Here is a 26,167-nt window from a genome sequence, read left to right as displayed (position 1 = left end):
TGATATTATAATAAAAACAAGTCGTTTGAAACCAGGATTTAAAAATACAAATGTCAGAAGGTAAGTGCTCTGCTATAGTCCAAAGGCAACTCCCTGAGCAATTTAAGCATCGGTTCTAGAGAGGCTATGTGCTGATTTACCTTAAATATTATTAGTTATTACCCTAAAAGGATTAGTTGGGAAAATTCTAAATTTGCAGAACATCAAAATTCAGGTTTAACTTATCAATGTATCACGTGCTGCCTGCAGAAACCTGCAAAATGAAAAGAGTCCACGACATGCCCCCTCCAAAAAACTGTCAAATGTAATTGTGATAGATTATTGTGGGAGGTTTGTGCCACTTTGCAGATTTGTACAGCTGTCTTTGCTGCACTGCTGAATGAAAAACAAAGATAACTCAAACTGAGCTTAGATAAACAGGGAAATGGATTCTAAATCATGACCTGTGTCCAAATAACTTTATCACAATGACTCCCTAAGATACACAGAATTTGAAAATCTGAGAATATGAAGAAACATAATTATCAAGAGAAGCTTTTCACTTGCTAGTGAGGTACATATGTACACCAAACACAGCACTGTGACTGCAGCTGACAGTTAAATGGAGCAACAATCACAATAATGAAAACATTGCATCATTAACCCATTTTCCTGCATTGCATGACGCCAGACTCATAATGATACCAAATGGGATGATGACATCATAAAAACACTTGGCAAAACCATGATTTTATTGCTGCAGGGGACACAAAAAGCACAATTCTTTTATGCATAAAGTAAATATGCATTTTAAGCTTCGTGCATAAGTATGATTTCATAACAATGCATAAAATGTTTAGCTAGAGAACTGTCTTAAGTTTTCAGGGTAGGAAGAAACTTTAGTGGAGGTAGAAACAAAGACAGACACCAAATTGTTTCGTCAACAAACGCTTCTTCCTAGATTTTTTTAAAAATCATGAACTGCTTTCAGTTATCGATAGAAAATCAGGTAATGTCTGTCAGTTCACTCACTTATCCAAAACAAAGTAGAGATCAAAGCCTCCAAAGCACGAGGATGACTGAGGTTGCCTCCTGTCCTGATTCGGTCCAGCATTACCAGCAGTAAGAACGACCAGCGCAGTCCCAAACACCACTGGCAACCAGGAGCTTCTCTTCCAGCACAAAGGCATTATTCCAGAAAAAAAAAACAAAAGTCTCATAAACATCAGATGATGAAGGAAACCAGCGTCGGTTGTTTTCAAAGTTTTAATCCTCCTGCAGAAACTTCTTTCAGTTCTGCACAGATCCTTGAAGTGTAAAAAGCAATGATCCAATAGAGAGCAGCGAGCTTAACTCAGAGGGTGAAGAGGAGGAGAGAGACAAAGCACGAGTGCTATGGAGCTCACTGTTGTTGGGACCCTCTCATCAGTGGTTCCAACACAGTATTATGTAGAGATGAGAAGAGCCCCATGCACCCTCCCACTGATATTTGCTGTTTTTGTAAAGGGCAAGGCCATCCAGCAGAAAGATCCACAAACCCTAGAAGTCTAACTCTTTTCATCTCTCTCTCTCTCTCTCACTCTCTCACACACTCTTCCTTTCCAGAATATGATGCGAAGAACACAATGCAGAGCAAATACTGGAGTCTGCTGCCCTATCACACCATCTAGTGGTGATCAGTGACTGCCTTTATATAATTCACCCTTTATAAAGAGACCACAAATATTGTGGAATCAGTTCATGGTGTCTGATTCCTTGTGTGCTGGAACGTATTACACACGAAAATCAGGAGCTGCAGAAACCCAATAATGCTGAAGACACATGCAAAGAATTTGTCTTGGTTTCATGATGCAAAGAGAAAGTTACTGTCACATGTGATCATGCGAACAACAAGAAAGAAAGATAACATTAAGGAGAAGGAGTAAAACTAGCAACACATTTAGGTGACATCTGCATAACTGTGAAGACTGTGTAAACCAATTTCTGATTTCCATAAACAAAGTTCATTCATCAAACTTGAAGAGATAGTTACGGTGAGAGAAGATTAGATGTTGCTAATGGCTTATGCATGAAGACACGAAGACTGTTGCCATTGTTGCTGAATGCTGACCCCTTGTGGGCTCCAAAACATCAGTGAGCTGCACAGATGTTACCTACACACTACTAACTTTTACTTACCCCAACTGAATCACAACCTTTTGGATGTCTGTGTCACATTGGAAGCCATTACAAATACACCAAAGGACCAACATTGATGGTAACGGTTAGCTTTAACTTCACTTGAGATTCTTGAGTTTAGACATTTGAAATCCATAATTCCACTCAAGTGATCTAAAGAATATGAGCTTTCAGTATTCATCCAGATTTTTTTTTGTTACTTTAAATTTTCTTTTGTCATTAATCAGCTTTTTCTTATGTACATTTAAAGATGTTCAGCTATTTCCAACTTTAAAACTTCTTCTTCTTTTCAGCTTTCAACAGTTCTGCACTTTGGCTTCCAGGACAATGATTTGGTGTATTTCAGCTCATTTAACATTTTTTTTCATCTGATTAGAAATATTGATAAACTATATCCAATGCAGCCTAGATATAAACCTTTGCTTCACAGACCGTGAATTACATATTTTTCCCCCCGAATCTCAATTGTTTTGTTTGTGTTGTATTTTGCTATACTACCATATTCAGTTGCAGACTACATCTCATTGTTCCACTGCAACAGGTATGACTTACTTTTATCTCTAAATTCAACCGGCTTACAGCCACTTATCATTAGAGAATACTGACATTTGAGTTGAAGCTGTCTTTGCGTCACATTTATATGGCAAAACCACCAGTTGTTTACTTCCAAAGGTCATTGTACATGCAGTTGTTAAAAGGAAAGCGCCCTGCATTAGAAACACAATATTCACTCTTCAAAACTCTTCAGATCTGACAAATCAGACTTCCACAATGGTGAGTTTTACTTTTGCCAATTCAGAAGAAACTCAGTTAACGGCTGATTTTGACAGGCTAAAGTAATGACAACATTATTATCAAGTGTGATGTTTACTGGTAATTAAATATACATAAGTACTTTGATGGTGCCTAATCAAACTGCAATTTTTCCCCTGAAGAAATACTTGGCTCTGGCTCTGCTGCTGTGCGCTCTGCTGTCACTGACAAATAGTCAGTGCTTTGTTAAGCCTCAGACATATGGTGAGAAAAAAGGAATAATACATACTGAAAGACATAAAGCATATTCTTTGTGCACACACATAAACATTGAAAAATGTTCATGATCTTTTTTTCACTCATAGGTATGACCCATTGTAAGGATGATATGGATGAGACATGGCATGCAGTGGGATCTAAATGGAGAAACAGTAAATGCTGGGACTGTACTTGCCAAGGATGCTGTGCTGGGTAAGTACATTTATTACTGTTATTTAAGTAGAGGAAAACATTAGTCATCTCGACTTTACATAATACACTGTTAACTGTGTTAACTTTACTTTATTGTCACAGGTATGTCACCCCACAACAGTTCCCCGACGACTGTGTGTCAGTGTTTGACTCAAAGAGATGTGAATATGTAGTGCACAAGAGAGATAACCCAACAGAACTATGCCCAATTTTTGCTGCAACGGGAAAGTGATTCAATCAATATTTAGACTCTTGAATAAAAATCCATAAATATGTCTTTGGTGAGTACCACTGAATGCAAAAACAACTAAATAAAATAATTAAAAGAAAAGTGTTGGTGGTGATTCTTTTTATTTAGTCATGACTGCTATCGCCTGTCTGAGTTTGTCTTATACCCACTTCTTCAACAACTCTCTGACACTTTTTTTTGACTCAGCTATCCCAACTTCCATTTCCACCCCCAGCTCCAAAGTCGAAGACAGAGATCTCTCACTCTGTCACCAAATACACCATCCCTTCAGCTATGAGATGAGATGTCTCATGAAGCTCTGATTTATTTGTTCTTGGTGTTTATCTTCAGTCCCAGTTAGTTTATTCAAACACATATTAAGTTACACTGTCAGCTTGCTATAATGTGGAAAATGGGATTAAGACATTTTCACCCAATCAGAGTACTCAGTGTCATGGTTCTGGGTCTCTGATCCTGTGTGGAGAGGTTGTTGGACTTCGAGGCTTTATTTATTTGTATTATCTCTTTGTTTTGTGGTTTGGTTGGGGTTTTACATTTAGTGTATTTAGTTCTCTTCCTTTAGTTTATTCCTCCCTCAGTGTTTATCCTTTCTTGTCTAGGCTAATGTATTTAGTTCATGCAGATGTCTGTGCGTCTCTTCAATTATCACTTTTCTTGCCTCCTCCGTGTTGCGTGGTGAAGTCTCTGTCTAAGTGTTCAGTGTTTTCATGTTTTAATTACTTCCTGTCTTATTTTGATAGTCCCTCACTGGAAACAAAACATACCTGTAATAGTAAAGCACAGTGACAACTCATCATGTGATATCAGAACTGAATATCTATTTACCTTGAAGCAAGAACTAAATCATTTTCCAAAAAATGCTGCCTGACCTTTGAAATTAAACAGAAGGGAGGGGTGGTCTATCCTACTGCCCGTAACTTCCAGTAAGCTTGTACGCTTGCATGCAAACTGTGTTTGTTTAAACTTGGCATATCAAGTTATTTCTCAGATTTAAAAGAAATAAAGAAGATCTGAATATTTGTTGATTTGACTGTTTAACTAATTCTTAAAATGAGTACAAACTAATAGAAAAATGACTTTCTCGAGCACCAATTTTGGTTGTTTGCTTTTTGAGACATTTTGACCTCTTCCACATGTATGTAGCGAATCTTCCCATCTACATCTACATCCAAAGGTGTTTAAAAGGAACAGTCAATTGTTGCTCAGACTGTTGCTTTTCAGCTCTATCAAATCTGACTTCCAGGATGGTGAGTTTCATTTTTGTTAGTTAACAGTTGTTTTGTACATTTCTGACAGGCTAAAATTATATAAATTATGGCAATAAGCAGCAATTTTATAAAACTTAATGTTTACTGGTAATTAAATGTACAGAAGTAATTACTTAGATGGTGCCTAATCAAACTGCAATGTTTGCTTTCCTCTGAAGAAATATTTGGCTCTGCCGCTGTGCGCTCTGCTGTCACTGACAAATAGTGAGTGCATCAACAAAAAAATTAGAACCTGGTAAGAAAAAAACAGAAATAACACACAGAGATAAACATACACTCACATTTTTTTTAGTTCAATAGGAACTGTGCCAGAATAATATAAATATATAAATCTATCTATCTATCTATCTATCTATCTATCTATCTATCTATCTATCTATCTATCTATCTATCCATTGTAAGGATGACAATAACAATTGGCATGCAGTGGGCTCTAGATGGAGAGCTAATTGTTGGGACTGTACTTGCATGTTGCCGTGCCTGAGTGCTTACATTAAATTACTGGTATTTAAATAGATGGAAAAATCAATTATATTTGACTTTACATGATGCACTGTTAACTGTGTGTCTTTTGCATTATCACAGGTGTGCCACCCCACAACGGTTCCCTGAGGACTGTGTGTCAGTGTTTGACCCAGAGGCATGTGAATATGTAGTGCACAAGAAAGATGAAACAACAATACGGTGTCCAGTTTTTAGTGCAGTATTGAAGTGATTCGTTTTTTATGGCGTTCTGGAAGTCTGAAGATGGGCGTTTCATATAAATGATGCCTTTCATATCACTTTCGTGCCATTTTTCAAAATGCCTGTTAGTCGTTTTAGATTCTTGAACAAGAATTCATATGAAACCAACTCTCAGTCACTTTTTCAGCTCAGGCATCTCAACCTTCAGTTCCACAGGCAGAGATCTGGCAATCTGTCACTCACCAAATAAGAGACGTGGGAATTATTAAAGGAAAAACACATCATTATTATACTTTGGGAGAATTTTCAAGTACCTTTGCTTTACTTCAGTATTTATTAGTTAATATTTCTGAGTATTAATAGTATTATTATTTATTCTGAAAACTTTTCACTTGTACTCCCTACATTTTTACACAAATATCTCTACTTTTTATATGTATCTGTATATGATGTGAAGTTATGGGTTTTTTTCTGGTTTAAAGTTTTTTTTAAAAGTATAAACAGAATACTATCAGTGGGGATGGAAACTGGCAATATGTTGTTGAATTCAGCTCTGCAAATTCATAAAGAGCAGTAAACCTCAGCAGTGTAGATCAGTGTAGATTTTCACAAAGAAAATCTACTAGAGTTCATGGAAATTATTGTGATTTATGATTCTTTTCCCCACGCATAATCACTAAAACCCCCATCTGCCAAATCCCACTTTAACCCCTGACTATACTCACTTTTCTGTTTACGTGTGGAGGCAAAGTCACCTTATAAAATTTAGGCAGCTTAAAATAGAGGGTTTTTTTTTTTTAAGTTTTTAGTTTTCTTTGTTTGTGTTCAAGGTGATTTAATGCATTAGAATTAGAAATTCAATTGAACTAGAGTTCTAATACAATTCTAATATTGTGTTATATTGAATAGCATGAAGTCCTTTGCACAGATGGAAATGCCCAACAAAGAGCTGCTTTTAATGTATTATTTTGAGATTTCAGAGCCTGTACTTTTTCAGTTTTACTTGAGTAAGAAGTTGAATCAGTATTTGAGCTTTTTGAGCATTTTTTAATTATGTAGCTGTACTTCTACTTAAAAAAGAATGTCTGTACCTTTGCCAACTCTAACCCAGCAGAGATCAGATAATAGTAGACTAAGCTGCTTCACACTTGGTGGGTGTTTTACGGATGCAAAAGAAATTCCAGCATCGAGGGGATGAAGTTGCTTGGAGCAGTAGTTCTCGTAACTTGTGTGCGTGTGTGGTGAAGTTTTTAATATTAAAACATTATTAGAAGAATAGTTAAATTACAACAGAAACTATGTAAAGCTGGTTGTGATGGTCAGAGAGCAAGTAGATGGACATAGTGGTGTCAGCCATTGGTTTTGGACACTGCACACTGATATTATGAAATACTTTTTAGCTTTCTATATTTTAAACGCAATCTTACCTGGACAGGAGGATAGATTAAGTAATCAAATTACAATTATGAACGTTATAGTTGCAACACAAATAAATATTGCTGTGGCAGTTTTTATAAAGGCATGTCACTGCTGCACACTTTCAGCTCCAAATACAACCAAGCTATGACAGGTTATTGTTAGAAAAGAACAGAAAATTAAACGACATGTGACTTCAGTCTTGTAAAATGTTACACATGATTTTAATTGAAAGCTGTCATCCCTAGTCAGTCTGCTACCAAAACATATTTTCCTCATTGATTTCCTTCCTTTCTGATTTGTTGGTTTTACCAATCTACACAGCTTCAAGTTCCTGGGAGTCCACATCTCCGAGGATCTCACCTGGACGACCAACTGCTCCAAGCTGGTCAAGAAGGCTCACCAGCGCCTCTTCTTCTTGAGGACTCTGAGGAAGAACCACCTGTCCTCAGACATCCTGGTGAACTTCTATCGCTGCACCATCGAGAGCATCCTGACCAACTGTATAACAGTCTGGTACGGGAACTGCTCTGCCTCGGACCGGAAGGCGTTGCAGAGGGTCGTGAAAACTGCCCAGCGCATCGCCGGAGCACCACTTCCTGCCATAAAAGACATCTACAGGAAGCGGTGTCTGAAAAGGGCTGGGAAAATCATCAAAGACCCCAGTCACCCATCACATGGACTCTTCACCCTCCTGCCCTCTGGGAGGCGCTACAGGAGCCTCCGGACTAAGACCACCAGGTACCGGAACAGCTTCTTCCCCACAGCTGTCAGACTCCTGAACTCTGCCTCCTGACATCTGACCCACGTTAAACTCATGGACTGAACATACACACACCCACAATGGACAACTGTACCCTCAAACACACAATAATAACATGGACTGAACCACCACTCACAACCACTAGCACTTTATATAGCCTCTGTAGAAACTATCTACACCCTCACTTATCTTAACTGCACTACTGTATAGCTCTGTGTAAATAATCATTCTGTACATTCGATAATCTTTAATCCTACAACTGTTTACAACTTGCATAGTTCCCATTTCTGTATAGCTGTATATCTCAGATTCTGTAAAGTTATTTATTTCATATTCTGTATAGTTTTTCATATTTATATCCTGTTCATATCCTGTACATAGCTTGTACTCACTACAGCCTGTACATACTTATAGTTGTAGAATATTCACAACATACTTCATACCGTGTACATTATAACATACCATAATAGACCCATTTCTGTAATATACTCACATATCTATATTATTGCTAATATATATTGTAATATATCTATATCACTAAAGCACTTCTGGATGGATGCAAACTGCATTTCGTTGCCCTGTACCTGTGCATGTGCAATGACAATAAAGTTGAATTCTAAATTCTAAATTCTATCTTAAACTGAACCCAAACTAATTTTTTTTTTAAAAATCACCAGGAGCCTCTTGTTTTTGGCAGTTATCCAACCCTTGAGAATACCTTTATTAGTGATATGATCTATGCTTTTATTGTATAATCTATCTACCTCAAACCGTCCTTTCTGTAACTTAGACTGAATACAAGTCATAAAACAGACTTGTTACCCAAAATTAGTGACTGAGACCATATCGAGAACATTTATAATGAGGTAAAAAGCAAGGGTCGTTTTCTGTAAACTTTTGTAGGCTTATTAGTATTTTTGCAACTTATTGCTCCCTTTTGGCTTTTAAAAAGAATGTAGGTTTAATGCACATTCACACTGGCTTCACGGTGGCCATATAGGGGACACTAAAAATATTGGAGTGGCACACCAAAAACAGAATTTTCATTTTTATTATGCTGTTCTCAAAAATAGGTTCCTTGAAAAATATGACAAAAAAGAGAGACAGAAAAAGAATTATATCTATTCACTTCCACTTATCCTTTTTCAGGGTCGCACTATCCCAGCTGTTTTAGGGCAAAAGGCAGGGTACACCTTAGCCAGGTCACTAGTCTGTCGCAGGGACACAGACAGCCATTCGCACTCACATTCACACCTATGGACAATTTAGAGTTTCCAATTAACCACTAACTGCAGGTCTTTGGACTATGGGAAGTCCACACAGAAAGACCCCTGATGGTGGAACTGAACTCAGGACCTTCTTGCATCAACAAGGCTAACCACCTTGCCACCGTGTTGCCCTGTCTAGTTAATTTCCTTTTATTAAAGTTAATATCAATGAAAACAGGTACATATGAAAACCATAATAATAATCTGTTTTAAGCAGGAACAAATAAGTTAATGTTTCAGCTCATTGCAGGGTGTCTTCCTCTCTTTTGTGCTCACTTTCATTAGAATTATTACCAACATAGGACAGCCTTGCAAGGCTGTGTCTGGTGGCGGATGTGTAAAGTCCAAAGTGGGCCCCGTGTAAATAGTATTAATAGGAGCATTAAAGCATTATAAGACAACAACCGCCTGCATGGCTGCAATTTGAAACCTGACGTGTGTACACGTAAAAAGAAGAACTCACTTTTGTAGGGAATTGTGAGGTCATGGAGTATGTCAGTTGTTTAACACACAATAGGAACAGTTATAGATTTTTTTCCTTCTCCTGTCGCCCTGAAACCGGTTCATTTCTCTTGTGTTTAATTAATTGTAGTTTTTACACTGAAACAGTGGCTTTATTATTGGTTTAATGAAAAGCTGAAACGGAACAGGATCCGGTGTTACTGTCACTGTCATCATTCACTGATCTGGAGTTCTGAAAGTGAAAGTCGGTTACTAATTGTATTTTTCTTGTTATTTACAGTTTTTTAAAAAAGAATTTAGCAAGGGCTAGGGGGGCGTGCAGACGTGTGGCAGGGAAATTCCTTAGAGCAAATCGCATCATTAGATTACCTCTTTCAATGATGAGGATGTACACATCCTGGACAGGGGGATCGCTGGTTTGAGCGCGGAGTCAAGGAGGCCGTTTACGTGAAAAGGGAAAGACCATCTCTGAATCGAGGAGGGGGCCTACGGGTACATCTTTCGCCATCTTGCAATGCTGTGATTGCAGCCATTCCCCAACTCTCTGTGAATAGTACTCATGGCCATTGATCAGTGGTTGTTGATCAATGGTCATGAGAATTTGCACAATCATGATGAAGGAACTGACCTCCCAGCACATTGTTCATTCAGTGGTGCTGGTTTCAGTCAATATGCAAATGTACGATAAGACTGGAGAAACCTGCAGTCAGCTGAGACTGAAGAAGTCATTTGGATGAGTGACGAAACGTTTCTCCCACTCAATACGCTATGTCCAGATGAACAGAATCAACCTTTGAAGAATGACAGAAAAAAGTCAGAAAAAAGTAAGAAAAAAAGGCATGATATATATATATATATATATATATATATATATATATATATATATATATATATATATATATATATATATATATGAGTTCTCTTGGAAATGGTAGGATTCATTTGTAACAAGTTACAGTTACGCACATTTCATGTCATTAAATCATGTATTTTATTTCTGGGGGACCGATAATAATCCAGACTTTTATCAATCCAGTCCATATTTTGCGTCATTCTCTGTCTGACGCGCCACGATCAGGGTTGCCAGTTTGGTAGAAACAGCAGGCCTGACTGAGCCGCTTGAATTTAGGGCCTAGAAAGGGAGGGCGCGGAGCCTAACAAGGCAACGAAGCAAACAAAAGGAAGTGGCTTTTACGAGCTAAATGTTTATGTTTCATATAATCTCTTTCATTGCCCGGTAAATACGCCGTTCTTATATTTGCTTTGCTCGAAGCAGGAGCTGAAGCCGTCGCGGACAACATGGAGTGATCGAAGTAAGAGGTAATGAGCGGTACACCATTTGCTTAGCTTGTAGCTCGCTATGATTATGCTAGCATGCTAGGTTATTACGCAGCTTTCAGTCGCGGGTGAATTTGCGAATGTATATGTGATAAATATTGAACCTATTACACTTAACCCACGTATTAAGTGGAATGTTTGGTTATTTGCCACACGCGACTCAATATGTTGTTTATAATGGCAAAATAATATCCAGTACATGGTAGAAGCTAATAGGTGGTGCTTAAAGAGTATAAACGTGTTAAGCGTCAATCTGACTCTGTACCAGGACTAAAACTGTTTCGCTATCGCTCGTAGTGCTGTTTTTGTTAGTGCTTTTATTGTTGCTTTGTGGCTTTTTAGGCTGTTGTTGTTGTTGTTGTTGTTGTTGTTGTTGTTTTTTAATCAATAACTTATAAATAAGTTATATTTGGAAAATAGCGTAAAGCCCTGGAGCTCAACGCATTATCAGTATGCATAAAAAGCTAGAAATTGTGTAAGTGCAGACCCTTGAATGTGCTCGCTTCCACAGAGCTGACTGTAGTTCAGTTATTCCGTTGTCTTTCTGATATGTCAACACTTAAAGGGCTTTAAAGGCTTTGTCTGGAGCTATTGCCCTACCACAAACTTTATGGTTTTATGATGTAAGAGTTTCAATATTAAAATTGATACAAATCTTCTCTCACACACACACACAGTTTTCCCCCCACATATGTGGGCGTGTGTGTGATTTCTATGTTTCACAACTAATATTTCTGTAAAATTAGCAATACCACTTTATGATCAAGTCATTTTTTGGCAGACAAATTTGATAATATTCTTCGATTATTTTGCATAAAATACAAAAACAATTCTTCCCTTCTTTCCCAAGTTTGTCCTGAATCAGCACCAGTTGTTAAGGTCTTCCCGGGGCCCTTTGGGGCCCAGGAAGAGGATGCATCGTGGTGGAGATAAAGACTTCCAGACCTCAGCTCGAAAGATGGGCACATCCTTGTTGTTCCAGCTCTCAGCCCATGAAAGAGAGTTAGATTTAGTATTTCTGGACCACAGCTATGCCAAACCATGGAATGCCCATCCTGATGCCAGCAGTGCTCGACCCACGAGGACGCTGTTTGTTACCCCACGTCGCCAGCCTGAACCCGTTTTGTGAGTTAAAAATGCTCCTATTAGGCTGCTTCTCTTTAGCCATGGTAAAATTAATAATCTGATGAGCATTTTTAATCACTTGTAGTGATGCGGTATTTTTTTCTTTGTCTGCAGAGATTCAGATTCTTTAATAGATGTGGAAACTGTAACGCCAACACCTGTTCCTCTCTATGATAACCACAAAGCCCTTAGTGTGATGAAGGAGTGCGAGCGGCATGTCCTGTTTGCTCGTACAGTTGCTGAGAGTCCGCCGCCCCCTGATGACTGGGAGGAACATGTAAACAAGTAAGCAACCACCTCAATGCTCCACCTTTTATCATGTAAAGTTATCCACTTGCAGTAAATCTCTTTGAAATAATTCTGCTTCAGGACTGGATGGACAGTGGCCCAGAACAAATTGTTCAACAAGGTCATAAAAGCTCTGCAAGCGGAAAGACTAGCCCGTCTGGCCAATGAAAATGTAAGTCTTTTTTGTTGTTGTTTGTTTTGGGTACTAAATGGTACTAAGAATTATTCACAACTTCTTTGTTTGACTGTGGGAAAAGATTTAACAGTTGAAATGATATATTATATATAATAATGGCACTTTGTGCCAATATGTTGTTGCCTAATATCTAAATATGGATATACTCAGCTGATGCAATAATAGAATATGGTTAATAAATTTAATAAACAAAAATGAAGAAAGCTACCAGGTGATGCACTGATGGATAATCTGTTCACACAGAAGCAACTGAAAGCATGAGAGGAGAAATTTACAAAAGTTTTTTACCATATGACAACTAATTTTAGGGCTTACCATCTGAACTCGCCAGCTGAGTGATAGTGGGGATCCCTGGTTCTGTAGGTTATATTTCGGACGTAAAAATGACTGAATTGTTCTGTGATCTTGTTTCTCACAGACTTCCAATGAGCCAATTTTGCGAAGGATAGCTGTGGACAAGTGTGCGAGGAAGGTGCGGCATGCGCTGGCCAGTGTGAACTGGGACACCAAACTGACACAGTGGTTACACACCACTCTAATTGAGTCTTTAAGCCTAGCCATGCTTGCTGCATACCTGGATGTGCTGCAGACTCTCAAAAGCAAGGTACGTCATTGAATAAAGAGTATGAACTGATGTACATTTTTCTGTTAGGCCTGTGCCAGAGGGATAGGCTACAAAGTTCAACCCAGCCAGGGTTTCTTTGCCTTAGCTAGCTCAATGGGTATCAGCCAGGTTTCTTGCTTCAGGATCTGCACATGCTCACATAAAAGGGGTGTTTCACGCATCATGTTACTCTTCTTTCGCACAAAATTTCTATGATTCCAGCCTGCTTCTGAGATGTTCTCAAATGATAATGATGGTGAAATGGTGATTTAACAATCTATAAAGAACATTAGAAAGTTCAGTGCTACACTATTGCAAATAAGACAAAAGATTAATGCTGCAGAAAATTTTTAATTTGGTGATTTAGTGCTCAAAGCAGTACAATAAAGATTTTAATTCAAGGTAATTGTTTTAGCTCTCAGTGCTGCTGTGTTTTTTAGTTTTTCCCTACGGTGACGGCTGCACATTAGAGCGCTGACACTTTAAACAGGATCCATTTAAACGTTAAGTATTACCGTCCCACAGACTAATAAAGGGAGTTTGGAAATTGCTTTCGTTTGCAGGCAGATTGAAGTGAAATAAATTTTATTGAATGAAGAGCTATTGCTGGTGTTAATTCTTATAGCTGCAGTTCCAGCAGAATCTGCAGTGATTTATTTTTAGTTTTTTATTTATTTATTCATTTATTTTCATTTTTCAACCCAAACTTGGCGTATAACCTGCTCCATTTTATGTGTTCAGCATAAGTTACTATGGTGATTTGGGTTAACAGAGGGCCTCATTCATGACACAGAAAACTGACTTTAAGCTCAACACAGGTCGCCATTAATTAATGAGACTGTTGATTCATTGTTACGTTCCTCTGTCTGCTTAGTTGCCCTCACTGATCGACAGAATGTTGCTGTCATCGGCAAAGACCGGCGCTCCAAGCGCAGAGGCGCTGTCACTGCTACTGAAACGGCCATGGGACCCAGCTGTTGGAGTTCTGTCTCAAAACAAGCCGGTAAAATTAAATCAGTCGCTTTCAGTTTTCAACAGAAAACGTTTTCATTTAACTTTTTGCACATGTGACCACTGAATCCTTTTTTTTTTTTTTTTTTTTTTTTTCTCTCCTTGCAGAGCAAGCTTCCAGGATCCCCGCTCATCCTTATTGCACCATCAAGCCCAACCAATCCCGCCCTCTCCACTTCACGGAGAATGAGATTCTGGCAGTCACAGCTCTCCTTTTTTGGAAAGGTCAGATGTCCCATCAGATCAAATCTTTGTGTTTACAGAAATATTTTTCTTCCCTGTTTTGTCACAGAAAACTGCCTAAAACAGCTGTTTTTGTGTTAGGTCATCCCAATACACACTCATGTGAACAGCGGGGCCAATATTGGCATCACCCAGTGCCTAGAGCACATGTTGGGTACTGTCAGGGCCAAGGTCATGGAGGTAGGATGTTGGTTTTTATTTGATGCATTAGTGACTATAGCTGCGATGTGATTGTGATCTTTATTTTGTTAAATTCATGTAGATGAATGTGGCAGATTTTTAAATATGCACATTTCTAATTGTATTTATTAGGTAATGACTCAGATCACTGTCCAAACTAGAGATGCTATATAATGGTTTTTTTTTTTTTTTTTTGTTTGTGCGTCTGTACCTGCACTGATTGCATGTTTTTATAAATGTAACCACCAGGTTCACAGTCACTTTCCTCACAAACCCATTATCCTGGTTGGCTGGAACGCTGGGGCTCTTATGGCTTGCCACGTAAGACTTTTTACCATGTATTTATCATAGTGATTTAATGTGATGGCACTAATAAAAGTGCACTATTGTCAAAGGTGTGCAATAGAATACATTTTAATAATAAACTTTGACTCCAGGTGTCCCTGATGGAGTATTTGACGGCTGTGGTCTGTCTTGGCTTCCCCCTGCTAACAGTCAATGGGCCACGTGGGGTATGACCTAAAGCATTATCTAGCTTCAGCATTGGTTTTTATCTTTGATGTTTTACTCAACTGTTAGAAAAAAAATACTGTCTTCTTCTTCTTCTTCTTCTTCTTCTTCTTCTTCTTTTTTTTAAAAAATATAACTGCAAAACAAAACTTTGCTTGTGCCAGTTTTTCACATATTGCTGGTTTACAGGATGTGGATGACCCGCTCCTGGACATGAAGACACCAGTGTTGTTTGTGGTCGGCCAGAACGCGCTCCAGTGTAGCACAGAAGGAATGGAGGAGTTCAGAGAGAAGCTCAGGGCAGACAACAGCATGGTGGTGGTTGGAGGCGCGGATGACAATCTGAGGTCAGTCACAGCCTTAAAGATCTGAAAAACATAATATTTTAGCAGGATCCAGAGATGATGTTCAACGAGATTCCTCATTGTGTCAGTGAAGCTTGGTAGATATTCGCTTCACAGCAAGTAAATGCCCTTGAACTTATCACTGGGATGAGAAAGATTTACTCAAAAGCTTAATGTACAGTTTTGTGCACAAGTCCTTCTTTTCTATATATTTAGCTTTTAAAGTGCTCATGAGCAATCGTTCTCCAGGCTTTCTGAAGGTCTCACATAGTTTTTTCAGAACAAATTGACTGAAATTTTCAGACCGATGCTTGTACCTGACCACTTTCAAAAAAAATCTATGAATGGTTCAAAGATAAGAAGGCACTTAACTCAAGAGATGGCACATAAATGAGATAAGTTTGCTGAGCAATAATACAGTTTTTTTTGGGGGGGGGGGTTATATGGCATTTCTTTGCTCAAGTGTAACTACTTTGTTTGCAGCGTATATGACACTGAACTTCTTGATGAAATGTTCTGAGACCACATATATGTGATGCAAAAACGCATTTTAATAGTTTGAACAATTGATTGGCTACATGGTCAAGTATGACACTTAATATTTTTCCACTTCTGACTCTAAACCACTCCACAGAATCAATTCAGCAAAGATGAAATCAGAAGGACTGACGCAGACCATGGTGGACCGCTGCATTCAGGTGGGCCCTCATAGCTAGAAAGCATTTTTCATCTGCTGCAGTTTATATTTTGAATATTTATATTTTGTTCTTCTCTCACTGGTCTTTAGGATGAGATCGCTGACTTCCTTTCAGGTGTGCTTACACGGGCGGAGGGCCACGGTCATGGCTCAGGTGAGCTGAGAGACATGGACACAGAAAAGAAGAAAAGGCCTCGACGGGAGCTTCCCTTTGACATGGAGAGAGGACGACCATCCTCCCCTGCACTGAGAGTTCCTATCTCGCCGTCAGGATCTGAGGTAAGAAGTCTTCTGTATTTTTATGAAATAAAAAATGTTTTATGAAATGATGGTAAATTATACAATGGTGTGTATCATAACTGTTATCATTCAACAGTAGCTGTTGAGTTTTAATAATAAGACCTTGTATGGTGGAATTGCAGTCATAGCATCGTGTCTTATGATTGTAAGAAGCTACACTGTCGCTACACTGTCTGCATATGAGTCACCAGGTGCTCATGTTCGCTCCTTCCTCAGGATCTGTCTAGTGTCTGCAGCAGTCCCACATCCAGTCCCAAACCCAAGACATCTGGTCTTTCTCCGGCACAGAAGTCCAGCCTTATCACTGCTACACAGTTGCTCAAGACACACATGCAGCGCTCCGGCACAGTGCTCACTCACAAGCAGGCTCAAGGTCAGTGCACCAACTCACTCAACTCTGAATTCATTGAAAAGGGCTCTGTAAATACGCTTGTGCACTGTGATCTTTGGTACCTGTGTGTACACAGTTGTCCCGTCCACCCCACTTGTTTATTTGAACTTGTTAAAACGAGCCATTGATCTTAACTCCAGTGGAATTTTTGCAGAGGTGTTACAAGGTAACCAGACAGGGTAGAATGCAAGATGTGAAAATGATGGTAGAAAACAAAGATTTTGAAGAGATTATCAAGTCACGACATCTGATGGGGGAAGATGGAACGTGACTGAAATACTTTCCTCTCATCCTCTTGTCTCTTCTCTTCCTACAACTTTCCTTTCCGGCTCTTTTTTCCAATTCATTCCAGCTCAGTTTGCTGCTTTTATGAAACAAAACATGCTTGTGAGGAAAAATCTTCCTCCTGGCACTCCTCCTTGTATTTTTGGTAAGTGTCTATCCCTCTTCTTTCCTTTTTTCTTTCCTCTTTCCCTTTCACTCTTCTTCCTTTGTTTCCGCTGCTTTAATTGTAGACTAATGTGACTACTTTACTGCATTAAAACTTTATAAAGCTTTTGAGAGCAAATATTAACTTCAAAGCTTGGGGTTAGTTAAGGATAAAATACCACAGGTTCGTGTCACTTCAGTACTTCACTGATAGTTGTGTGTTCGTCTGTGTGTTTGTCTGTGCCGTGCAGTGCCGGTGACCTCTGATCAGATGGAGGGCCTGGACAGAGATGAACTGCGGTCCCATGGCAAGAGGAGGCAGACACCTAGTCCCACTCCAAGCAAAGCCTCCAAGAGAGCAAAGATCAAGGTTACTATTGTTTCCCAAAGCGATTCAGCAGGGGGCAGCCTCAGTCCTGCTGCACATGAAGGTACAAAACCTGGGATCCTTTAACAGTGGTTTGATTTAGGAGTATTGGTAACCAGAAATTGTGTAAATTGGTGCTGATACTCATGAAATTTTGTTATTCTTGATATTAAAGATTAAACTAAACTGGTTCACACACAGCAAGCTGACACTTGCTCTGCGTTGTATCTAGACTAAACAACCACAAAGGTCGACTTCTGAATGTCACCCGTAGCGCACCCTGCGCACTTCCCTGCCCTCCACACAACACTTTTAACATATGCAGTCATGAAAGAACTCACTGTCGGGGGAAAAAAATCCACAGTCCAATAGACCAACTTTGGATAATTGCAGTTTAAACCAGATGAAACCAGCAAGTAGGAAGGGCTAAATGTAGCAACCAGATGAAGGACTACTCCACTGGCAGCATCTAAGTAAACAAACAGCTGGCAATAGCGTTCACTGTTAAATGACCACAGCTGCATATAAAACCTCTGGTCTAGGTCAGGGAGGTCAAGCTCACTTTCTATCAAGTTACTTTGATCTGAAGTGGGCTTGACCAGTAAATCATCTTACTGTCAGTTTAAAGAAGATTAGCTACATATTTAATTTCTGAGATGTCTTAATCCTCTGGGGTCGACGGACGCACCGGCGCGTCAAAATCACATGACCAATTTAAGACAACACGGCTACAAGATGCAGCGACCCAGAGTCTCCAATTCAACTTGGACTTCAAACTATATACCAGTTTTTAAATTGTGTCGATGGGCCACGTAACACCAGAGTTATGATTTAAAAAATACACGCGATGTTTCTTTCTGAACAAAACAGCGGTGTTTACAGCAGAAAGAAACGGTAAAAATGGCGTTTTCTAAGGACAGTGCTAGCAAACACTCTCCACTTGTGAGTGAAAAAATAAAAAAACACCCGTTCCCTATTGGTGTTAAAGTGTACCATGTGAGCCAATCAAAAAATGATATGGCAGCATGTGGCACTTGGTTGTTTAGGGAGAAGGGGAAGTTTTAGGAGTGACACCCGCGAGAGAAATCGGGCGACTGAAAGAAAGAGAGAAGAGGGCGAGTTTTCACATGTGAGACATTAGTGACATTTAGCGTGTTTGGAGGCTATAGTTACTGTGTTGTGTACTTTTTGTTTTGTGTATCAGGTATACTAGCGAATGTCACATTTCCTCCAAAAAAAACCACCAAGGGCAGATTCCAGTGTAAACGCTGTGTCCACATAGAAAACTGGACTGATACACCTCCTGTTGTCAGACCTGCAGGGTTTAGGCCAGGGTTGTGGCCAGATTTAGGTAAATAGTACCATATAACTTTCTTGTTTGCCAAATGTGCACAATTTTTAGAAATGTATAATTTCTATTTGGATTTCAAGTTATGAAAATGATTCGTTAAACACGTTAAAAAATATTTAAAATGAAACATTTTTGTCTGAGTTTAGATCAATTGTGCTAATATAGTATGTCAAAATGAAAAAATAACTCCAATGCCAGATATTCGAGGTTGTGCTGAAAATAATGATACCAAACAAGGCAAGATAAACAGTTTTTAAATGTGAAATGTAGAGGTAAAATCAAAAGTAATCAAAAACGGCCAATTATACCCTGGACCCCAGAGGGTTAATATAAGATTTTTTTAAAAATGTATAGCTTGAACAGTGCATCTAAGTTTTTCTGTGCAATAAATATGCAAAATTACAGAAAAGGTTCTGATAGTTTATAGCCCAAAGTAGTCTGTAGTTATAAAACATCGTTTTTGTTAAAAATAAATTTAAGTGAAATTTCTATAGATGGTAAAAAACTTATTTTTCTCTAAAATAATTATTTAGCTGCTGCTTAAATCAGTGCAACATGGACATTCCCAAAATGGCCAAAAAATGCCAACTGCTTTGAATTGCACTAGATGGATTAATTATTTACTTGGTTGAATTGTCAGTGAGGTAAACCACTTAGTTTGTGAAATAAAATTCCAATAAACAGCCTTAAAAAAAAAAAAAAGACACACACACACACACACACACACACACACACACACACACACACACACACACACACACACACACACACAAAAAGAAGGCAGTGACTGATTCAGCCAATCAGCAATACATTCCTGCAGTCACCCACTGTAAGGTGTTGGGTAATTTGCCTCTCATGTCATACATAGCTTCATACAAACTTGAATCTTTAAACACTGAGAGAACTTGTCTGGGCTTTTTTGTTTGTTTTTGTCAGAATAAAAAGATATAGTTCATTCTGTCATGCATTGATTAAAATCACTTGTGGGCAGACAGATGCTTTGAGCAGGTTGAGTTCATTCAACTGTGCAGATGAAAAATGTGTTTTTTGTTGATTATGCATTATTAAATTTAAACTAGGGCTTTGATAAGCCTTTTATTTTGAAAAAACAAACATTCTGCCTGTCATTAATGATCAGGTGGTTGTTTTGAGATTCACCCTTTTTCTAGAAATGATCAAAGCGAGATAACTGACTGTCCTTCATATTTTCTTTTTTTCTTTTTTTTCTTGCAGTGGGTGTCTCAGGAAAGCCCTTAACTGTGACAATGGGACAGACTGTAGCTGGTGCCAAGGAGCTCTCTGGACTTCTTACAGGCCAACGGTAAGCAAGCCAGCGCCATAACACACACACACACACACTGACACATTGAGGTTGGAGCACTTGAAACCCTAACTATCCCTACACCCACATCCACTCCCACTTGGTGGGGTGTCTGGTGCAGAGGGATTGATTAGAGGTGTACTTGGAGTTTGGGAGCTGAGTGATGGCCAAAGCAGCACTTGCTGGGGTAGCTCCTGAGTAGACTGGTGGTTATGTGTGTCACTGCAGGTCTGGTAGTCTCTCAGAGGTGTCTGGTGCCCTGTCCCCAGGCTCCAGCTCATTCAGCAGCGTGCAGCCTTGCATGGTGTCGGGGCCTTCCACACCAGCCCAGGCGCAAGCTCCAGCCACTGCCCAAGGTATCTTCGTCTCTGTCCTGCCTTGCACGCTTATTTGCACTCTTAATTGTGCAGCTGATCTCAGCATAGTGGCATCAAAACACAAGTGCAGTTCTGCTTGGTTTTATTGTGTGGGATCCAGTTTGATCGCTGAGCTGAGAATTTGGACAACATGTTTTAGCAAACATCATCATTGATCATCTCTTGCGCCATTGCTGTCAGTCACTGACCCAAACCTTGCCCTGGCTAGCGTGTGTGCGCGTGTGTGTGTGTGTGTGTGTGTGTGTGTGTGTGCGTGTGCGCTGTTAGTTTAGGCCTTGGAATGTTTTGTTTTTTTTGTTTTTTTTTCCCTTAATAATTTCTGTGATGTTTCGTTGGGATTGATTTAACCCAATCAATGATTGATCTGTGTGTGTGCAGCACCTTCCGCCAGCAGTCTTCTACAAGGCCTAAGTTTCAGTCTTCAGGAGATCGTCACCAAAGCTCCTAACGTTCCCTCAACAGCAGCCAACACAGGTGGCACCCAGGTAACACTTGGAGTGGTTGTATTCGATTCCTAAACCAGGTTTTGAACCATTCATTTGCTATAAATTATGTAGACTATTTATAACACTCAAAGAGGGTTTTATTTATTTTTATTTTTTTAAAGTGTGTAGTTATGTGTTAATCTATTTTTTTGAATATGCCACATTTGTAATTGGTTACCCAAATGATTAAAGGAACTGAAAACACACAGATCTAGTGGAACTTCCATGGTTTAGGTACATAAAAGAGAAACTGGAGCATATGTTTTATTGCCAAGGAAAAAACTTAACAGCAAGATTAATCTTTTCTCCCCTTTTTTTTTTTTTTTTTTTTTTTTTTTTTTTGCTTTTTTTGCTTTTTTTTTTCTTTTAAGTGACCTAATGGAATAAAAGATGATAAAATCATCTTTCCTGTCCACTCATCTGCCCTCATGCTGTTTGTGCCATTCCACAGGGTCCGGTCCTGAGCTCCGCCGGTACCAGCAGCAGTGCTCTGCTCCGGGCAGTGCCTGTGGTCACCACAGGAGGAGTGGCTAAAACCACCGCCATCCATCAGCTGCTCACTAATGGTGGGCTGGCCAAACTTGCTAGCAGCTTGCCTGGCTTGGCGCACATCACCAACCAGACCACCGGTATGTCTCGAGCTGCCAAGACACGACGGCCACGTTGAATGCCCAGAGTTTGTTCATCCTTTGTTTTGGAAACAGTAGTGCAGGAGGTCTGTAGGCCAGACGTAGAGGAATGTAGAGGACATCTCTGATACTTGCAGAGATGGTTTGCCTGGAATGAGCCTAACTGTTGTAAGGTTTGCAGAGGAATGTGCAGCTTACACGTACAGCAGCCAATGGCAGATTAGTGGCGTACATGTTTTCATGTTCACGGAATGGAAAGTCACAATTTAGAGTTTCCATCTGATGTCGGACACACAAAGGCATGAAACAGTTTGATCCTGAATAATTGTGAATTAAGTTAAGATCAATGTTAAGAGGGTTGACCAAATTTAATAAGACTCCTGTTTTTCAGTCAAAACTGCTTTCTGCGTCAGCTTTGTTTGTTCAAGCGATCATTTCATGTTTGTTTCTTTTTGTTTGCCTATTTTGTAAACCCATTAAATCACCTGCTTTCAATTATTCATTTATATTAACGCTGACCTCCTAGAGAGTTGTGTTGAGAAGCAATAACGTTGGCACATGGCATTACCCAAGCTGTTCCTGTTGTAATAAAGACTGGAATCAAACTTGTGTTTTCATTGTCGTCTTGTTGTCATTTTATTTTGAGTGTAAATCAGTTGGCTTTCTCACCCCTTTCACTTACCTGAACCTCCAAATTTGCTTTTACCTTTCATGGTCATCTAATATCATGAACGTGCTTTTAAAAAAAAACAACAAAAAAAAAAACAACAGCTATCCTTTAGATGACTTGCATCACAGCATGTTTGCAGCAAATTATTATTTAGTCTAATCTGGTGTATTTGGAGGTAAATCATTTATAGCTTGTTATTTCTGTGTATGTTGGTGTTTGTTGTCAGGAGGGCAGAAAGCCCCCACTTCTATAACGGTGACCCTTCGAGGAGCACATCCGAGTAGAGTGGGATCTGTCAGCCAAGCTGGTGGTGAAGCTGTGACTTCAGCTCGTACCCATGAGCCCAAGGTGCGCCTCAGTTCAGCACCTAAATAGACACACTTAACTTGGAGCTTTTTTTCTCCCCCTTATTCTTGGTTACATGTTTTTCTGACTAACACAAAGTTTGACAGATTTCTGTTATCACTGCAAATGTTCATGCAGCCCATTAAAATTTTCAGTTTGATAGCTTGTAATGGTTCTCACTGACATGGCACCCCAGTGCCTACTTTTAAAATGATTTTGTTGTCACTAGTCTATAATTTGTTGTGGAGGCAGTCTAGAAAATAATTACCGGCTTTACTGTATAGCCTTTGACCCAGTTGTTCACAGTATCTTGTAGCCTTGTGTATTTTAGGTCACATACAGCCACTGGGGCATAAACTGAGGACTGAAGGTGCATTAACAGAAAAACACTGAAGTGTTTGTTAGAAATGACACACTGAGGTGAAAGTGTCAGTTACAGCTTTTCTTTTTCATGAAGAGATGACAGCGTTTGAGGAAACGGGCAAAAGTTAAAAAAACAAGTGAATTTCTTTCACTTTCTTAATATTTTGCCTTCACATAGCCAGACTTTCTTTTTACTCATTTTGAGTCCAGTCCTTGTACCTGACCATTTTCTGAGAAAGTTGTTTTGTTTGTTAAGCCACTTAACACTGACCTGCGAAGCATGCAGGCAAAAAAGGCACCTACATGAAGGGCTCAACCAACATTGTGTGTACGCATGAGAGACAACTTAGCAAAGATCTATTCCTAAATCATATCTTTAGGCAATCTGTTACTAGCAGTTTGTCGTTAAAACACATTTGTTCCCATTTCTTTGTTTGAATCAATGAAAAATGTCAAAAATAATATAGTTTAACAGGCATACAACACTATTTTGCACCACCAGGGTAATTATGTACATGTATATATCACTCATCATGATGTGCAGCCTATGGACGTCATGTTCTTTAGATATAGGAAAGAATTCAGCAAAGAACTGGCACAGGATCTGAGAGATACATCTGGCCCTTGAGCTCATCCATCTGCTATTCACTAAAGTCTCGTCAGAAATGGTCTCAGTGGCTGTCAAGAAGCCATTCTTAAGGAAAGGAAAGGTTGAGATATGGCAAAGTGCACAAGAACTGGTCTCATGGAGTAATGGACACAAATGTTTGTTTGTTTTTATTTCTGGTTTAGATTGTCATGGGGATTTTTCAGCATGACAATGATCTCATACACACTCCTAATAAAGTAAAAGAAAAACACAATTGATCACTATTAATCATGGATTGGCTTCCCCAGAGCCCAGACTTAAACATTATTGAAGCAGTGTTGGATCAGTTTGACAGAGACCAAAACAAAAGGCAGCCAACATCCAAAGAAGAGCTTTGAATGTGCTTACAGAAAGCTGGAGAACTATTCCTGAAGACTAGTTAAAGAAATAAGAGGGATGCTTACCTAAGGAAGTTCAGACTGCTCAAGAATAAAGGTGGCCACACCAAATATTGACTTTGAAACTTGTTAAAACAGTGCAAAAATCTTTTTTTTGTTTTTTGCCTTATTTCCATATATGTTTGCATGTTTTAGTAAATCACCATATCCATTAAATCCCCATTTTCCATAGCAAAACATAAAGCACTGAGAGGTGGCTCGAGACCTTTGCGCAGCACTGTAGAAATAAACACAAAATCCTCCCATGCCTTGTCTTTCTCAGATAAGTATTAGAGTGTGGATCACAGTGTGCTCCACTTCTGAAACTGGATGCAGCTGAAAATATCTCAATATTATATCTGAGGATTCCGAGCAGACTTTAAAGTAAATGTCAAACATGTTATTGCCCCGAAGAATTTAATATAAACCAAGAATGGACTGAGAGTTAATTAATTGCACTGTGCCCTTTTGCAGCACTGAAATCTCGGCTCACTGTGGGCAAATCCCTGATGCAAGATGGTGATGTGCAAAAGTACCTTAGGAGCCACAGCCTGCTGATGAGACTGCTCCCTCCCCATAGTGACGAACACACCGCCGCACAGTGTGCAGAAGACCACGCCTCACAGAGGGCTCCCCTGTGGAGATGGTGGGAAAAGGCCAGGCAGTTGCTTTCAGTTGTGGACAAGTCCGAGTCTGTGCTGGATAGAACAGGCACTGCTAACTTCAGGGGATGTTGTCGTGCTACAGCCTGCACTCCTTTATTACACCTTTGACTTTAAACTGACAGCATGATCACATGTTCTTGGGAGAAAATTATATGCTGAAGGTAAAACTGTAAACTACCTGGAGTGTGGTGGTGCAGCCCAGTAAAGCCTACAAAAGGACAGCTGTGCAACTGATCAAAAACCTGCTGTGCATCTCAACAAAGATAATGTTTGAAGTCCTTAGCGTACTCAGAATATATTGAGTTCTATCATTGCTGTATCCGTATATGTCCATATAGATCCAATAACAGTAATCCATATAATAAGTGTCTGTCATAATTGTTTCTTTTTATGTAGCAATTTTAATAATAATATAATTTGATGTAATGTGCTTCTGAAAGGGAGACGTGTATTGCGATGCTTAGTTTGAGGTATTTGCACTTGTAAAACTCCAAGCTTTTGTTGCACTCGTTTCCACCTGAACCTGTTTTTCTATAGCCTCAAACACTGGACCAGGGTACTGCTTCCCATCTGCACCATCTCATGACTTCACTGCACGCAGAGCTTATGTTTGAAATAAACATATTTACCTGAATGCAATGCTTTTGCTTTACTTAGCTAATGTAAACATTTGGTCTTGTGTGCTAAACACTTGTAGCACTGAGCGAGCTGAGAAACTCCGCTCTTGTTCAAAATGTTATGGAGGAGCTCGCTCCAATGCGTGATAGTCGCACTGCTGTGTTTACAGCCGAAGCATAAATACAGCCCACTTATTGTAGACGACATCCTGTCACCAGTCAGATAAGATATAGATAGGAGTGTCTCTCTTCCTCTGTATGTAAACCTTTGTATACATTAGATAGCATGAAGGATCCCATTTAGACAACAGCAGCTGCTGGTATTTCCTCACATCATTGCCACCAGCCCCTCTTGAAGCAATCCATCTGAGATTTAGCCATCCAATCACATCTGCAGGCCAGCTTTACTGTCCTGCAGACATTGAAGGAGAAGTACAGTGAGAATAGAAGTGTTTTACTTACACTTTACACTTCATGTTAGTAAAGCAGGCAAAACAATGAAGCAGGATGTGTGTATATTCACAGGTACAAATATGTAACATATTTTTTGTACAAGGCCCGAACAGCGCAGGGGGAAATCAGCAGTATTGGAAAGATGGAATGTGAATGAAAAGCGGTAACAGAATGAATTTAATGGTTAATATGTGTAAGCTTTAGGTCCCTCATGCTACAAGCATAAATAACATAAAAGAATGAACAAACTATTAATATCCAACATGAACTCAAGAAATGCTCCACAAAAACTGGATAGGTGGAAAAGTGGTTCATCGGAGGACTTCAGTTGGAATCTGTTGGGGTTTTTT

At 39.3% G+C, this 26,167-nt stretch overlaps 3 protein-coding genes across 7 annotated transcripts in view; 2 read left to right on the top strand and 1 right to left on the bottom strand.

Moving 5' to 3' along the window:
* The window catches only part of antxr1a (ANTXR cell adhesion molecule 1a), a 28,836-nt gene extending 27,298 nt beyond the window's left edge, over positions 1–1,538 (bottom strand). Inside the window, exon 1 of the mRNA XM_040019178.1 lies at positions 1,012–1,538. Within this exon, the coding sequence (XP_039875112.1) occupies positions 1,012–1,205 (194 nt within the window). The 5' untranslated portion in view covers positions 1,206–1,538. The remainder of the gene's footprint in view (positions 1–1,011) is intronic.
* A 1,267-nt stretch (positions 1,539–2,805) lies between these two features.
* LOC120725996 (beta-microseminoprotein-like) lies at positions 2,806–3,713 on the top strand. Its single transcript, XM_040019188.1, has 4 exons — positions 2,806–2,931; positions 3,093–3,174; positions 3,276–3,381; positions 3,484–3,713. Exons 1-4 carry the CDS (start codon positions 2,929–2,931, stop codon positions 3,611–3,613), a joined length of 321 nt encoding a protein of 106 aa, XP_039875122.1. The 5' UTR covers positions 2,806–2,928; the 3' UTR covers positions 3,614–3,713.
* A 6,830-nt stretch (positions 3,714–10,543) lies between these two features.
* On the top strand, positions 10,544–24,512 carry kansl3 (KAT8 regulatory NSL complex subunit 3). Of its 5 annotated transcripts, XM_040019172.1 has the most exons (21): positions 10,544–10,812; positions 11,681–11,955; positions 12,070–12,240; positions 12,325–12,415; positions 12,858–13,043; positions 13,918–14,046; positions 14,163–14,279; positions 14,379–14,477; positions 14,727–14,798; positions 14,915–14,989; positions 15,177–15,334; positions 15,966–16,029; positions 16,119–16,307; positions 16,545–16,701; positions 17,072–17,149; positions 17,400–17,579; positions 20,100–20,187; positions 20,416–20,543; positions 20,943–21,049; positions 21,501–21,678; positions 22,578–24,512. In XM_040019172.1, exons 2-21 carry the CDS (start codon positions 11,744–11,746, stop codon positions 22,721–22,723), a joined length of 2,625 nt encoding a protein of 874 aa, XP_039875106.1. In that variant the 5' UTR covers positions 10,544–10,812; positions 11,681–11,743; the 3' UTR covers positions 22,724–24,512. The 5 variants fall into 5 exon arrangements, with proteins under 5 accessions (XP_039875106.1, XP_039875102.1, XP_039875104.1 ...); XM_040019168.1 differs by lacking the exon at positions 22,578–24,512 and having other exon boundaries at positions 10,546–10,805; positions 21,501–22,418; XM_040019170.1 differs by lacking the exon at positions 22,578–24,512 and having other exon boundaries at positions 10,547–10,812; positions 20,457–20,543; positions 21,501–21,618.
* The last annotated feature ends 1,655 nt before the right edge of the window (positions 24,513–26,167 follow it).

The sequence above is a fragment of the Simochromis diagramma genome, unplaced genomic scaffold (assembly GCF_900408965.1).
Source record: "Simochromis diagramma unplaced genomic scaffold, fSimDia1.1 OVJJ01000822.1, whole genome shotgun sequence".
NCBI lineage: Eukaryota > Metazoa > Chordata > Actinopteri > Cichliformes > Cichlidae > Simochromis > Simochromis diagramma.
The sequence above is the reverse complement of the archived record's forward strand: the minus strand, read 5'-3'. Positions and strand labels throughout refer to the sequence as shown.

What these genes read in the sequence shown, in the direction of transcription:
- kansl3 (XM_040019172.1), top strand. Translation starts at nt 11,744, where the DNA reads ATGCATCGTGGTGGAGATAAAGACTTCCAGACCTCAGCTCGAAAGATG. An exon ending in GGCGCGGATGACAATCTGAG is followed by an intron (nt 15,335 to 15,965) that starts GTCAGTCACAGC and finishes ACCACTCCACAG; the next exon opens with AATCAATTCAGCAAAGATGA. An exon ending in CACTCACAAGCAGGCTCAAG is followed by an intron (nt 16,702 to 17,071) that starts GTCAGTGCACCA and finishes AATTCATTCCAG; the next exon opens with CTCAGTTTGCTGCTTTTATG.
- LOC120725996 (XM_040019188.1), top strand. An exon ending in TGTTAAGCCTCAGACATATG is followed by an intron (nt 3,175 to 3,275) that starts GTGAGAAAAAAG and finishes TTTCACTCATAG; the next exon opens with GTATGACCCATTGTAAGGAT. An exon ending in TGCCAAGGATGCTGTGCTGG is followed by an intron (nt 3,382 to 3,483) that starts GTAAGTACATTT and finishes TTATTGTCACAG; the next exon opens with GTATGTCACCCCACAACAGT.